A 15876-nucleotide genomic window follows, 5' to 3' on the forward strand; every position below is an offset into this window, starting at 1 on the left:
CGAACCTTTTGAGCTCGGCATGTCAGCATTTTGAAAAACCCTCACTTAACTCTGGTGCCGTGTCACTTAAAGAAATTTTTTGATATTTGCAACCATAGTAAAACAAAGACTTATATTTTTGATATTTATTTTATATATTTAAATGCCACTTAACAAAGAAAAATCAACCAAAAGAATGAGTTCGAGTGTCATAGGTTCGCCATCACTGTCCTCAGCTAAGGGGAGGCCACCACCTGGGCAGGGTCAGGACGGCTCAAAACAGCTGAGTGGAGCTGCAGAGCTCATTTCTAAATAACCAAGTCGCCCTCAAAGAGAGGCCCAGCTCACGGGACTCCGCTGCAGGTGGGGACACATCCTGGGGGTGGGTCAGGGGACGTGCGACGGCGCCAAATGGGAGTCAGTCGTCCCGTCTTCCAGACTCACCTGTTAGCACCTGGCAGAGCGGGCCCGGGGCCTGGGCCTGGGCCTGGGCGGAGGGGCTGGGTGCCCGGGACCATTTGCGCCTGAGCAGGTGTTCTCGGCCGCCGAGCGGGCCCCGGGAGCTGTTGAGGGGCTGGAGGAGCACCTGTTCCTGCCCCAGCTGGATGAGGCCGACCTGCCCGGAAAAAAACACACAAAACACGGGATGTCGGTCACACTCGTTCACACTCACCCGGGACCCGGCAGCCCAGGGGCAGCAAGGCCACCTGACTGTGGCCTGGTTCCCACACCTGGGCTTTCTCTTAGCAGGTGGCCCAGCGTCCGGAGCCCGCGGAGGAGCCTGTGTGTGCCTTGAGGCATCCCACCCACAGCTGTGGGTGGTCCAAGCGATATATGGAGCAGCACCCATTTTCCAGGTTTGCTTTGAAATATGTATTTATTAATAAAAGCAAATTTGAAAAAAAATATGATTTTTAAGAGATTTTTAGAGAGAAAGGAAGGGGAAGGGAGAGAGAGAGAGCTAGAGCGAGAGAGAGAGAAACATCTATGTGAGAGCAAACATTGATAGGTTGCCTCCTACACGCCCCCTACTGGGGATCAAGCCCGCACGTGCCCCGCCCGTGAATCGAACCGGCAACCTTCCGGTGCATGGGATGACAATCAACCAACTGAGCCACACCGGCCAGCCAAACTTGATTTTTAAAATAATTGTTAAAACCATCCCCAAAAGTTCAGCTGAGGAGGAGACCCCAAACGTGTTGGGAATGAATGACAATTCTGTCCTTAATGAGAAAATGGGTCTCCCCCGTGGGGATATTTAGAATTAAATAGAGGATGGAATCGGTCAGACATGTACCCGTCACCAGAATTGAACCTGCGACCCTTCCATCTACAGGCCGATGCCCTAGCCACTGGGCCATGCCAGCCAGGGCCGAGGGTTTGTTTTTTAACCAAAGAACCTAAAAATGAAACTGAATATGTTAGATTTCTAAACACAGTGTGAAGGGTCGAAAAGTTGTTAATCACCAAATTTGTAAGTGGGGCCCAAAATTATTCAAAGCCCCCTAAAAAGGGGATTGCCAAGAGTTGTTGGATGATCAATGAAACAGGCTTTGTAAACTGAACGAAAAATGTAAGAACTAGGATTTTTCATCAGTCGCTTTAATACAGTGGTTCTCAACCTTCTGGCCCTTTAAATACAGTTCCTCATGCTGTGACCCAACCATAAGATTATTTTCGTTGCTACTTCATAACTGTAATATTGCTACTGTGATGAATCGTCATGTAAATATCTGATATGCAGGATGGTCTTAGGCGACCCCTGTGAAAGGGTCGTTCAACCGCCAAAGGGGTCGCGACCCACAGGTTGAGAACCGCTGCTTTAATAGAATGAATATTATTCACGCAGACACACACTCACACACACACACACACACACACACACACACACACACGATGTGTAGAACTGTTCCCCGAATTGGGACATACTCCTCCAGGATCCTTCCTTCTCTCTGCCCCACCCCGTTGTCTAAAAGCGATGACACATTAAACTAGCGTGTCTCAAACTCCAAAGTCCCCTGGACGTCTGGGTGGAACCCAGAACGTGCCCCCCTGACAGGTCCCCACGCGATACCGCCACTGCCATCCGGGGACTACCCTCTGAGACGCTCTGCCACCCGCCACCACACAGCGATCCCTCCACGTCTCGAGCTGGGAGCTCACTCAGGCCTCGAGAAGCAGACCCCTCCACCTTCCCAAAGGCAATCGGATCGCCCCGCCCGATTGCCGACAACCTTCCGTCCTCAACACACAGGGTGAGACCATATGGACGGCTCTGAGCAGATGTCAAGGTCTCTAATTCATTAGAACGTCTGCCAAGAACAACTCAGAGATTTTATGGCCCAAATAAAACTCTTACAGTTGGCGGTGCGTGACCCGCAGGGAAGCACGGTCTGCGTGCCTCTCCCCTGAAGTTGCAACTCGAGCGTGAGGTACTTCGGGGAGACCAAAGCAGCAGGCGGAGGGAGGCAGCGGTGGGTTGCGGGGGACCCACAGGTACAGAGAGCGAGTATGGCCCGGGCCATGGGATGGGTCCCGCCCGCACGAGCCCTGCACTCCCTGGAGGAGACACTCAACTCCAACAAGGGGCTGGATGGACCCTTTCCGAAATGCTCAGGCGGCTGGAGGTCAAAGGTCGCCTGGGGTCTAGCCCTTTCCAAGCCAGGTGGGATCTGTTCATGCCAGGGTTCTGCATTCACAAGGCCCGTGAGCAGGTAGTTCAATGGAACTCGATACAGAGAGAATCTGGCCTCGGTGAGAAATCCTACGGGTGCCAACATGCGGTCTAGCCCCGGGGGGAGGTTTTGCTTTAGAAGGCCTTCCTTTTTAAAAAATATATATTTTTATTGATTTCAGAGATGATAGGACTGGGAGAGAGAGAGATCCACAGACCGGCTGTCTTCTGCAAGTCCCCTACTAGGGATGGAGCCCGCAACCTGGGCATGTGCCCTGACCATGAATCGAACCGTGACCTCCTGGTTCATAGGTCGATGCTCAGCCACTGAGCCATGCCGGCCACCCTGGTTTAGGTCTTGTTTGGAGGGTCCCACATCCTGGCTTGTCACTTCCTCTGCGCCCCCTCACACCACTACTATCACCAGAGACTCCCACGTCAATAGCCAGAAAGGTTCCTCTTTGCACCGGGCAAGCGATCCCCCAAACGAGGCCCCAGACCAACAGCAGCACCTGGGGCCCTGCCAGGGATTCCAGCTCTCAGGCGAGGTGGGGCCTCGCCACCAGGGAACAAGTCTTCCGGGGAAGTCGGATGCCAGCGCAGGATGAGAACCAGGGCTCCTGGGTGAATTCCAAATGCCTCGGGTGGGCATCCAGGGCCTGGCCTCACCTACTCCACACACCTGTCCATTCCGCTCAGCTCCCACCATCTCCTAGAATAGCCACCTCCCATCCCGATCCCACAGCCGACTCACGGGCCCTCATCTCGGGATGGGCCTGGCCTTCACCCAGTCTTAGAACCCGAGACCCACCCCCTTCAGCCCCAATCCTTGCCTGCAGGCTCCACCACACCTTTGTCCTGGGCGAACCTGGACCACCCTCCGAGGAACGTCCGGCATCTCTCCCTCCCTCTCTCGGAGGCTGGATGGGAGCCGACCAGAGCAGCCTGCCCTTGGCAGGTGTGTGACAGTGAGCCGGTTGCTGTCAACAATGCTGGCTGCCTGGCTGATTTATAACTGGGAAGGCCTGGGAACGGCCTGTGGGGCAGGAGCAGAGACGTGTCTCCCAGGCCTGGTGGCCAGCTCTCACTCAATGATTGCACAGGCTTCGCCCATGGCCTCTCTCCACGAGCAGCTAAGGGACCCGCTCTAAGATCATAGCCCCTGACAGTCGGCCGTGCAGTCTCATTTCTTGAAGAACAAGAACGTGCCTTGGCCAGCGTGGCTCCGTGGGCGAGCGTTGACCCATGAACCGGGAGGTCACGGTTCGATTCCCGGTCAGGGCACATGCCCAGGTTTCGGGCTCCATCCCCAGTAGGGGGCGCGCAGGAGACAGCCGATCCATGATTCTCTCTCATCATTGATGTTTCTCTCCCTCTCCCTTCCTCTCTGAAGTCAATAAAAATATTTTTTTTAAAAAAGAACAAGAACATGACTGTGCATCCGTGCGCAGGGAGAGGTTAACCGGTGGCTCTGCGAGGCCCTCTGAGGTTCTGGCTGCAAAAACCTCTCCCGCTGGACACATCCGAGGTCGGCCAGCTGCAGCAGCTCAGAGTTCAGGAAATGAACTCCAAGAATGCGATCCGTCTGAGATGCCTTCAGTTCATCATCCCGTCTCCAGCTCCGTTTTCTTTTCCAAGACGTTGCCAACAAAGCGAAAGTTCAAACGAGGGGATCTCATTACGTGCCCTGGGTGACGGTCACGGGCAGCCCGGCGCCCCGGAGCGGTGGTGGGTGGACAAGGTCACTTCAAGGCCACGGGGGCGTCTGCAGAGAAAGCTTCGCATTCTCTGGTCCAAGTTCTTCCCTTTCTGTCCCTCCGTCCATCCAAATTCCAAAAACTGTCCTCTGCCTTCCTCTTCCGTTCCTTCACCGCCACTCAACTATTTCTTTTCATGGAGCTTCCAACAATGGGCTTTGCGTCTTGCAAGTATGTTTGTGCTGCCCGCGGATAAGTAATATTCATCAATGAGTCACCCGGGACGAGGCCCCTTCCCGACACCTGTACCAATATCACGGCGTGTGATCCTGCAGTTTGGTCTACTTGCTCCCTTCCAAATGGTCCCCGCACCATAGAGTTTTTGCCAAGACGAATTCCTGCTGCTGCTCTATGTGGCCATGTGGTGTTGCATGAAAAAGCAGGCAATTTTCTAAGCAATCCGGAGTCTGGTAACTCTTTGTTTGTTGTTATTAATCCTCACCCGAGGATATTTTCCCACTGATTTTTTTTTTTAGAGAGAGACTGGAAGGGAGGGGGAAAGATAGGGAGAGAGAGACACATCGACGTGAGAGAGACACATCGATTGGTTGCCTCCTGCTCGTGCCCCGACCAGAGCTGGGGATCGAGCCTGCAACCAAGGTACGTGCCCTTGACCGGAATCGAACCCGGGACCCTTCAGTCTGCAGGCCAACGCTCTATTCACTGAGCCATACCCTTTAGAGCATGGGCCCAGCTTCTTAACCTCCCACAGCCCAGAGCTCCCGGGTGTCCGGGCTGGTCCCAGCATCTCAAGCACAGCACGGCCCTGGCAGCCCAGCCTCGGCCACGAAGGGGCGGACAGAGCCTGACGCGTGGACTACCCCGTTTGTCAGCGTTCATGGGCAGCAGCAGGGTAACTGCTCGGCTTCCCGACCCCGCAGGCAGGGCCCCCCCTCCTCCCACTGTGTGTCCTCACGGGCAGGGGTGGCAGTCCCCCCCCCTCTTCCCACAAGCGGCACAGACACTCATTCCAACCTTGGAGTTCCGTCTCCACTGCCAATCCCGGGAAGCTGAACCGGGTTCCGGCCCCGTTGGCATCCCGAGATCTGGTCCTCTTCACGGGCGGCGGCGGGTCCAAACTGACGTCAACTATTTGGGGCAGGAAATACCTTCCTCCCAGGCGCGAACGTCATGGCTTTGAAATGACACAGCTACGGACACGCTTCCAAAACCTTACGCCACCTCCGAGGGCTCTGGGAAATGTAAATACAGCGGAGCCGCATAAACAGAAAACAGCGAAGGCTTGAGCCGGGGGTCTCTGCAGCTCCAAGCAGCGCACACGGCTTGCCCAGCCTTCCGAAACGAGACTCAGAGAGAGCAGACACCACGGGCCCACACCTGTGCCCACTGGCGAGCACAGAGGGTGGGGGGCAGGTTTACCCTTCAGGCCCCTAAACAATGAAGGGAGGATCTAGTCTCATTGTGCCCCTCCTTCAAATGTCTCCGGAGCCCTCGCTGGTTTAGCTCAATGGGTAGAGCGTCGGCCCACGGACTGAAGGGTCCCGGGCTCGATTCCGGTCAAGGGCAGGGCAGGTACCTCGGTTGCAGGCTCGATCCCCAGTCCTGGTCGGGGCGCATGCAGGAGGCAACCAGTCAATGTGTCTCTCTCACAGCGATGTTTCCCTCTCTCTGTCTCTCCCCCTCCCTTCCACTCTCTCTAAGAATCAATGGGAAAATATCCTCGGGTGAGGATTAACGACAACAAAACAGCCCAGGAGACAGACAGCACGGAGGAGCCCGCCCAGCAGGAGCAGGACTGTGTCTCCCGCCCCTGCTCCCTGAGCCACTGTGGGGACGTTAGAAGTGGCAGGATTTCCTTGATACTCAACATCGTTCCATAAAGTTTTATTGAATCTCCATTTGTTTATTTACCCTCTGTGGTTGCTTTCTCGCCGAGTAGGTGCAACAGAGACCATGGGGCCCCGCAATCCCTAAAATACAGTGGGGCCTTGACTTACGAGTGTCCCGACTAACGAGTTTTTCGAGATACGAGCGGTCTCTCGGCTGATTTTTTGCATTGAGTTGCGAGCTAAAATTCGGGTTACGAGCCAGCTTCAGACACCCCACCGCTAGTTGGCACAGCGAACGTCACAGTGAACGCCACAACATCAGCCCAGCACCACGTGTCTCACTCGTTCACTGTTGATTTGACATCTGAGTGATTTGAGTTACGAGCTCCGTCACGGAACGAATTAAACTCCTAAGTCAAGGCCCCACTGTAGTTACTATTCGGCCTTTTACAGATGAAGTGGGCCACCCCTGCTCTACCTGGTTCTATGGCCACCAAGATTTATCTACATGGCATTGCCCGTCTCCCACGCCTTGTCCTGGCACATGCTATGCACACGCACACGCGCACATACATGCACACGCCAGGTCTCCACCTCCCAGTGCTTCCACACGGTCAAGAGGGACCATCAGGTGCCCACCCATCTGTACCGTCTCAAACTCGGAGCGCCATGCACCCTTGGTCAGCCTACTCCCCGCTTCTTTCCCTTCTCCGTGCGTCCGGACCACCTTGCAAACCAAGTCATCAGGCTACCGTCCCCTCCAAGTCCCCAGGCTGCCTGTCCCCTCCTGCCTCCGGCCAGAGTGCACATCAGGAAGGAGGGCCCAGCATCCAGCTCACAGGGACGGGAGGAACAGGGCAGACTAAACAACAGAAGCGAGGGCTGGGGCAGGAATTTAAATCTCTGGTCTAAGAGGTCCACCCGCCGCTGGCAGGGCCCAGCTCAGCCTGTTGGCCCTGTTCCTTTATCTAAAGCACAGCGCCCTCACATGGCGCCGGAGGGAAGGGCAGCCCCGAAAGCCTGGAGGACTGACATGAACTCTCATGGCTCAGATGCCATCTGTACAGGGCCCAGCGCTCGCTTGCTTACTCGCTCACTCGGTGGGGATTTAAACCGATGCGATCCAGATTTCCACCCCCGGCTCCTCCGCAGATAGCTAGCTACTCGCTGGAAACTTTACACCGAGAAGTCTAAACTCTGACCTCTACAGAAACTCACTAAACCGCAGCAAATGGGATTCAGATGTTTCCATGTACAGTACAGGGATGTGACCTAGACTTTAAACACTTTGGCAACAACAGCAAAAATGATGTGGGCCTTCCAGTCCCTCCCAGAACGTGATCCGGCCCTGACCCCAGGCCTACCGCGACCGGGGCCTTTCTCGCTCCGACTTAACCCTCCTTGCCCACAGCCCGCGTTCTCTGCCCCCTCCGCCTACGGTCCATTTTCCTGGTTTAACCCCAGAAATCAACTTCTCCTGGCTGAGCAAAAGGAGATCACATTCAGAGCAGGGCACAGAAACGTCCAGACTGGGGCACTGGCGAATGCCGGTCCTAGGACATTCCCCCCAGGGTCCCCTACATTGCTCAAAAGAAAACAGAATTTTCATAGGAACCTGGACCCCAGGCTGTCCGGCTTTGTGGCAGCGTGAGGAAGGGCGAGGGAATTCTAGAAGCTGCAACCAGAGAAGCTCAAGGTGGGGGAAGCAGCTCCTTGTGCCTGGGAAGGACAGACACACAACCATGTCAGAACCCGCTTCCCTGCCCCAGCCCGTGCGGCACAGTGATTGAGCATCAACCTATGAACTGTTCAATTCCTGGTCAGGGTACATGCCCGGGTTGCGGGCTCCATCCCCAGTAGGGGGCGTGCAGGAGGCAGGCAATTGATGATTCTCATCATTGATGTTTCTCTCTCTCCCTCTCCTTTCCTCTCTGAAGTCCATAAAAAATATTAAAAAAATAAATAAAAACAAGAAACCGCTTCCCCGGCAGCCAGGCATGGCAATAGACAGAGACGCAGCTGTGTGGTTCATGCCCTGAGCCTCTGCCAGGCTTGCTGGGGGCAGCCATGTGCCAGCCATGTGCGCTCCTCGGGCACCGAGAGCTGAGAAGCACTTGGCTGGCCACCTGAGTGACCACTGGGAGTCCAGGCAGGTGCACAAGAACCTCCCCTCCCCTTGGCGTACTGGTGCCTCCTGTGCAGCAGGGTGGGGTCTTGGGGACAGAGGAAGAGCTATGGCCACAGGAGACAGGGAGAATCTTATGTGCAAAGTCAGCACTCCTGGGGCCTGGCTCAGGGTGGATGCCCCACAAACGCACCCTCTCCCTCCTGGTTCACAACTAATCAGAGTGGGTTAGTGGCCCGCCCGGGAGCCCCCAAGCTCCCCTTTCCATGCACAGAGGTCTCAAAGGGACAGAGGGAGGGGAATGAGTGCCCACCACCCATCCCCACAGCCAAGAAGAGGCGAGACGGACACCAGCAGGTGTGCCCCATGAAGTGCACACGTGCAGATAGCGCACTCGCTACACCTGGGCCTGGGCCAAGTGCGCCTCTCCGTCTGGGGGCCTGACAGGTACTGCCAGGCGGGCTGAGACGCATTCCCCTCCGTCTGCGGTAGAGCAGCCCCACCCCACCCGAACCCCAGCCCTCCTGGGGGGGCCACCCCCTGCGCCGCGACAGACTGAGGGGCAGACGCGGAGGAGGGGGCAGTACCAGGCCGCCGGCAGCGCCGCAGGTGCTGATGGAGACCAGGGAGCCCGGGTGGCCCAGCACGCGGCCGGAATAGAAGCACAGCTCGGCGGGGCGTCCCCGGCGCCAGGCCTCGCCGGCCTCCTCCACCTCGAAGCCGCGGGACAGGAAGCGCAGGTCGCGGCGCAGCTGCAGGTACAGGTCGCGCCCGAAGGCCGGCAGGTGCAGCAGCAGCGCGCGCTCGCCGGGTGGGGGGCGCGGGACAGCTGGGGGCGCGCGGGGGCGCCGCCGCCGTCGGGGCCCGGGGACCCCGGGCAGCAGCGGCGGCAGGTGCACGTCGTCCGGGCGCACCCGCCGCGGGAGCACCACTTCCACGTCGGCCGCCCCGTCGCCGACAGCTGAAGGGGAGAGAGGAGACGTGTCAGCGCGGCGGGGCCCGCCCGCCCGCTCTCCCGCCGGCCGCCCGTCGCGCGCGGGTCGCGACAGCACCCGGACAGCGCGACCCCGAGCCGGCGCGCTCTGCCCGGCCCTCGCCTCGGCGCCTCCGTGCCCGCCAGCGCCTCCGCCCGGGCCCGACCACCCGGGGAAGGTCTCCCGCGCGGCCGCCCGGCTCGGAACCCCATCCTGCGGCTGCGGCTGCGGCCTGCGCCTCGTCGGCCTGGGCGCTGTCAGCCGATCGCCTCCCGAGCAGCGCTGCACGGGCGGGCGCGGGCCGCCTGGACGCCTCGGGAAGGCAGAAGCAAGGGGGTCGCAAGAGGCACCGGCGAAGGACGGCGGGAGAGGGGGCGCTACCTGTGCCCGGGTCCAGTCCCCAAACCAGCAGCAGCAGCAAGGGCAGGGCGAGGGAAGGCAGCAGGGCGCCGTCACACATGGTACTTGGGAGGAGCAGCCCCCCGGATGGTCGCGGCGGAGCAGGAGCGCGCGAGGCGGCGGCGCCAGCCGGAGTGAAACCCTCCTCCTGCCTCTGGAAAAAGTAATTAGCGCTGCGGACAAACCCAACGTGGTAAACCCGAAGCCCCGCCCTCTCCTCGGAGAACAGGAGGTGATTGGGCGCTTGCTTTCCCCGGCCCCGCCTCCCCCTCGCCTATTGGCTAGGACGGGTCCAAACCAGGGTGTGTTGTTAGGTTGTAAGCACTTTCTTACACGTGGTTTCTGGGCAGTGGCGGAGACCGGACGCCAGGTGGCGCGCGACCCCGGAGGACCCAGGAGGGGACACCTTGAGGGACCACCATGGGGAAGTCTCTAATCTTAGGAGTTTATTCTCATTTTTGAAATCCCTTGACCCTGCCACCCCAGCTGCACAAGACGACAGGCTGGAAAGCGTCCTGGCCAACCGTGTCATCCCTAAAAGCGCGTTCTCTCTGCATCTGGATGTGTGCCGCTGGGCACTTTCTTGCACACCTGTGTTTGCACCTGACTGCTGGCCACATCCAACACAGCAGTATTTATCCAAACCCTTCACACAACCCGTTGTCTTTATCCTCACAGAAGCCAGCGGAACAGGTATGGCCACACCCTCTTACAGATGGAGAAATGTCATGGTGAGCTTTTTGGTGCAGCTTTTGTTGGCCAAACACCCACCTCAAAGGCCTGCCACTGAAAGCCGGTGAGTAGCAGCCAGGAGAACAAGTGCTTATGCCACTGGAGTCAGGCTGAAGGAGTCGCTGTCAACCTAACAGACGCATGCAGACTAAAGCAACAACTAGACAGCAACCAGACTGCGCAAAACTGAAGAGCTGGGAAACATCGAGAATCGGAGAGGACACGCTTGTGCCCATGGGTGGGAGTGTAAATTGGCGCAGCCACTTTAAATAATAACTGGGCAATCAGTAGTAAAATTTAAAATGCATACACCCAGCAGCTCTGTAATTCCCATCTGGTTAACTACCATGGAGAAGCAATGGCACAAGGACAAGGATGGTCACCACAGCACACTATTCAGAGAAAAAGAAAAAGTTGCAAAAACCTGTATGTCCATCATCAGATACATGGCTAACAGAACACCAGGCATCAATGAACAAAAAAATGTAGTAATTTGGTGTTTATAACCACATGGAGAGACATCAAGACTAGTTGAGAAAACTTTTTTTTTTTTTAAAACAAGTTGCACCCAGCCAGCATGACTCAGTGGTTGAGTGTCGACCTATGAGGTCAGGGTTCCATTCCCAGTCAGGGCACATGCCCGGGTTGCAGGCTCCATCCCCAGTAGCGGGTGTGCAGGAGGCAGCCAATCAATGCTTCTCTCTCATCATTGGTGTTTCTATCTCTCTATCCCTCTTCTTCTCTAAAATCAATAAAAGCATATTTTATAAAAAATCACTATTTGCCATAATCGCATTTCATGTTTACACACACAAATAGCCTTGTCTTAATTTTTGGGAAGGGCAGGGCTTAAACCCATTTCACAGATGGAGGAGTCAGGGGTCAGGGGGAGATGAACACAAGACACGCAAGCCCACCGAAGCCCTACAGGTGGCAGCAGAGGCCTGAATGTGACATGAGGGCAGCTGGCCTTGGTTGGCTCTGGGTCAAAAAAGTTCTTTGCGCTCACTGTTGACAAAGCTCTTCAACGGTGTGGCGTGTCCACCTGCATTTTGTGAACAACTCTCTCCTGGTGGGCAGAGAGCTTTCCCATCATGCTGCTGGAACAGACACCAGCAGGTCGGTCACGTGCCTCTCTTGGACACTTCATGCCCGACAGTCAAGTCTGGGTGCTGACAGCCATCACCGTGCCTGTTACTATTGCTACTGAAAGCAGATGACCCCTGGGCAGTATAAAGAGGACTGCGGGCCCTCAGCCCAAACTTGACCCTCGTTTGTCCCCCCTGACTTGGGCCTTTCTTGAGCTGGTGAGCTGGGTGCAGGCGCCTAGACCCATGTGTATGCTCCATCCGTGTATAGATGGGAGAAGAGCCATGATCCTTCCAGAACCAACTGACTACATTGGCCAGGGAAGGAGGTGAGGAAAGAGGGTGCGAGAAGGGATTCCCATGACAAACGCTTTGAGACTAAATTCACTTGGTCCTTGAGCTACCCATCCCTCATCATCATCAGCAGCAGCATCTACTTTGGTGGAAACCAGTAGCCATGGCAACCCAGTGGGGAAGCCTATGTGTGCAGAGTCCCTCATGAAAAGGAAACCAGACTTCCAGAACTAGCTGGCCAGCTACTGGCCAGGGCAGGAGGTGAGGAGAGAGGGCGTCAGAGGGGATTCCTTTGAGTCTAAATTCACTTGGTCCTGGAGCCACTACCCATCCCTCCTCCTAGAAGCCCATGAGATGTCCCATGCCCTCCAGCAGGGGGCGTCTGGCATCAGTCCCCTCTTCCTTCTACAACCAGAACTGCTGTGAAATGCAAGCACAGGCTTGCTCTCCTCAGCTCCAAAGGCCTGGGTTCTTCTTGTTTTCTTTCTTTCTTTTTTTTTTTTTTGTAGTTTTTAATTTTTTTCCTGATTTTTATTTCGCCCTTTCCTTGTAAAGCCTGGAGCCCGGCTCAAAATGCAGCTACTTGGCCAGCATCCTCATCCCCTCGGTGACTCCTGCCAACCTCCCCCTGTGGGGTCTGCATGCACCTCCCCACTTCCAGGGTCTGTTTCACCGTGAAGGGGTGCCCTAGCCACCCAGGCCATTCCTGCCTGACTCTGGGGATCACCCCTGTCTGGAAATTTCGGCTCACCCAACCAGGCCCTGGTAGTGATATTGCGGAACAAGTCCAAGTTACTGCTCCTTAAAACATTGATTTAAAAATTTTTTAAATATTTTTAATAGATTCTTAGAAAGAAAGGGAGAGGGAGAAACATCGATGTGTCAGTGAAACATCAATCGGCTGCCTCCTGCACGCCCCCTACTGGGGATTGAGCCTGCAACCTGGGCCTGTGCCCTGACCAGGAATCGAACCCCTAACCTCTTGGTGCACGGGACAATGCCCAACTGAGCCACACCGGCCGGGGAAAACACTGAGGTTTTTTAGTCTAGCTATTGTTCCCTCGGGGTTTCTACTGATGTACCCCTAGCCCTGCTCTTCCCTAACATCTTGAGTCACCCCCTCCCCAAAAACTGCTTTGGAGCTGAATGTCCACGGCTTTCAAATGTCCGTGTTGAAAAGACAACTGTATCTTCCTGTCCCTTCCGAAGCGCGGGGGGAGGCAGCCTCTGACAAAGAGGACCTTGCACTCCTTTTTTTCTAAATGAGCAGGACAGGGGCTAGACGCAGCCGTGGGCAAACTATGGCCCTCGGGCCAAATAAAACTAAAAAAAAAAAAAAGACCGTACCCTTTTATGTAATGATGTTTACTTTGAATTTATATTAGTTCACATAAACACTCCATCCATGCTTTTGTTCCGGCCCTCCGGTCCAGTTTAAGAACCCATTGTGGCCCTCGGGTCAAAAAGTTTGCCCACCTCTGGGCTAGAGTGTGAGGCGTGAGCACAGAGCGGCATCCCAGCCAGCCAACTCCCCTCCCGTACAGACGACGGAGCAAAGCACCGTATGTTCTGTCACTCAGCCGCACACCGGCCCTTCTCAGCCAGCTTTCTCCCACCTCAGCGCCGCCCCTCCGCTTCCCGAGTCCCTCTTTCTCTCCCTGTTCTTTTCTTTGCTCCAGGAAAGCAGCTGGTCTGATGGACGAGGCTCGAATGTAATGCAAGGACGGGCGGAAGAAGGGAGCTGACCCCGATTTATATTTGATTTTAGGAAATGCCGATGGTGATGGGTCAAACTGGTCGAGTGACTGATGTTTCCCTCTCTCTCTCCCCCTCTCCCTTCCTCTCTCCAAAATCAATGAATATGTATTTTTAAAAACTCAGTCATTGCAGCTCACAGTATTAACAAGCTGACGGGATGGCCAAGGGACAGGAGGCCACGTCAGGGGGCTGATGACTGTGTAGATCGCTGTGATCGCTCACGAGTGTACCCGCGTCAGCACTTACCCACTGGTGCGCTTCAAACACGGGCCGCGGGCCGCATGTTGAGTGTCAACTAGATCTCCATGAAGTTGTGGCAAAAGGCAGTGTTGAATTGAAAACGTGAATCATTTGACACTATGTTTATGTAATGAAAGCTCAAAACGACACTGAGCTTCGAAGACAGAAAGTGGACAAGACATACGTTAAACATACAGACTGCCTTCCTCTCTGTGGGAATGGAAGGCGAGGGATTGAGAGGAAAATAATGGAAGAGAAGAAAAGAGGGTTCTGGGTGGCCCGTGAGGGTACCATGCAGTGTGATCGGGTCCCATCTCAGTCCCGCTAAGACCCATCCTTGGGGGAGGGTAGGGGAGGAGTGCCAGAGAAAGCTGGAGGGAGGAGAAAAAGAGTCGAGTCGGAGGGAGGGAGGGAGGGAGGGAGGAAGAAACATTAAGGGGGAGAGGGAGGGGTGTGGGGACAGACACTTAGAGCTGAGAGACAAATGCATTTTGTAGAAATGACTCCCGTTCCGCTCTGCAAACGTGCCCCTGGCTAAGGGCCAGACGGCCGGCTATCTAAGGGTGCAGTTGCCTGGTTATCAAATTCCCCCTCCCCGGAGCCTTCTGGAAGTGGCTGCCAAGAACAGAAGGGGGGAATTGAGCCCTCTCTCTCTCTCTCTTTTTTTTCCCTGGGACCTGATTTCACGGTTACCTCACTTTATTTCTCCCCGGGGACCCTCCGGCCCCCGCTGCAGGTGGGGTGGGTCGTGGGAGTTGGGTCAAGTGCTAAGATTTCACAAGACGGCACGTGAGCCTGAAGGCCAAAAGGATGCCAAGCCCCTGCTCAAAGCCAGGGCCTTCAAGCCAGGTGTGGTGTCCCTGACCCTCCTCGCCTTCCTCTTCCTCCCTGTCCTGAGGCAGCAGGAGAGGAGGCTGGGGCGGCCCTGCACCCTTCCCCAGGGGTCCCAGCCCTTCCAGCGCCCCAGCGTGTGGGTGTGGGTGTGGGGAGGGGAGGGGATCTGCCTGCACCCCCCCTTTGCTCATCTCTCTGCCACCCTCCTGCTGGCTTCTCCAGGTCCCAAGCACAGGAAGCTCACATCCCCAAGGCCACCCGCAGCCACCTCTCCACTAAAGAGCCAAGACCATGGCTATTGGGGTTGCCGGTGGGGTGCTGGGAGCGAGGGGGGGTGAGGGAGGCAGGAGGGGCAGGCCTTGAACTTGGCTGGCGCTGGCACGTGCTCTAGGAGGCATGGGCAGGTCCCACCCTCTTCAGCCTGGGAACATTTTATGCTGATAGAACAAGGTCCCAGGAACCAAAGCAGAGGTCCAATGGGTGGGCAGGCCGGTGGCCAGAGGCGCGTGGGTTCTTCAGACGGACAGGTGGGAGGAGCCACCAGCACACCCGGCTGTGGTCAAGTTCCACCCTGAGAAGAAGGGGGGGCGGGCAGGACAGGGTGTGGCGGTGAGGAGGAGAGGAGAGATGGAGGCTAGTGGGGATGGAGGGGCCATGCAGAGAGCGGGGTGCGGGAGAATTAGGAAGAGCCTGGGAAGGAGAAGGGAGAGGGGACCACTTCCCACTCTACTCGGACACCTGCTGGCTCTCAAGGGCTCTCCGCTTTCTGTTGGCTCCTTCACACCCCAGCCCCCCCTCCCCCTCCCCCTCCCCCTCCCCCCTCTCTCTCTCTGGTTGTCTGTGCTGTTCTCCCTCCCTCCCGGTCCCTGTGCGTGCTTGCAGTCCCTATCACTGTCACACACACTCTCTGACTCCCAGGCCTGGGCTGTGTGCGCTGCGGGCAGGGGCCGCAGTGGGTGCTGGGAGGCCGAGCCGGCCCCTGCAGGAGCCCACAGACACCCCCACAGTGGACACGGGCCAGACGTGTCCCTGAGCAGCTCCCATCAGAGTGACCACACTGACCGCTGTGTTCTTGGACGTGCCTCCTGGACCCAAAGCCCATAATTTGACTTGGCTTATTACATTGTTCCAGGGTTTTGAGCTTTATTTTATTTTATTTTTCTCTTTTTCCCCCTATATTTTTATTGATTTCAGAGAGGAAGGGAGAGGGAGAGAGAAAAGAAACATCCATG

At 56.4% G+C, this 15876-nt stretch overlaps 1 protein-coding gene across 1 annotated transcript in view; it reads right to left on the reverse strand.

Moving 5' to 3' along the window:
- Positions 1–9759, reverse strand: part of ADAMTS17 (ADAM metallopeptidase with thrombospondin type 1 motif 17) — a 90689-nt gene extending 80930 nt beyond the window's left edge. Inside the window, exons 1-3 of the mRNA XM_070400340.1 lie at positions 9681–9759; positions 8913–9286; positions 424–595 (exon numbers count right to left, since the gene is read on the reverse strand). Of these exons, the coding sequence (XP_070256441.1) occupies positions 424–595; positions 8913–9286; positions 9681–9759 (625 nt within the window). The remainder of the gene's footprint in view (positions 1–423; positions 596–8912; positions 9287–9680) is intronic.
- Between the last annotated feature and the right edge of the window lie 6117 nt (positions 9760–15876).

The sequence above is a fragment of the Myotis yumanensis genome, unplaced genomic scaffold (assembly GCF_028538775.1).
Source record: "Myotis yumanensis isolate MYYU_CA2020_CCGP unplaced genomic scaffold, mMyoYum1.0.hap1 SCAF_20, whole genome shotgun sequence".
NCBI lineage: Eukaryota > Metazoa > Chordata > Mammalia > Chiroptera > Vespertilionidae > Myotis > Myotis yumanensis.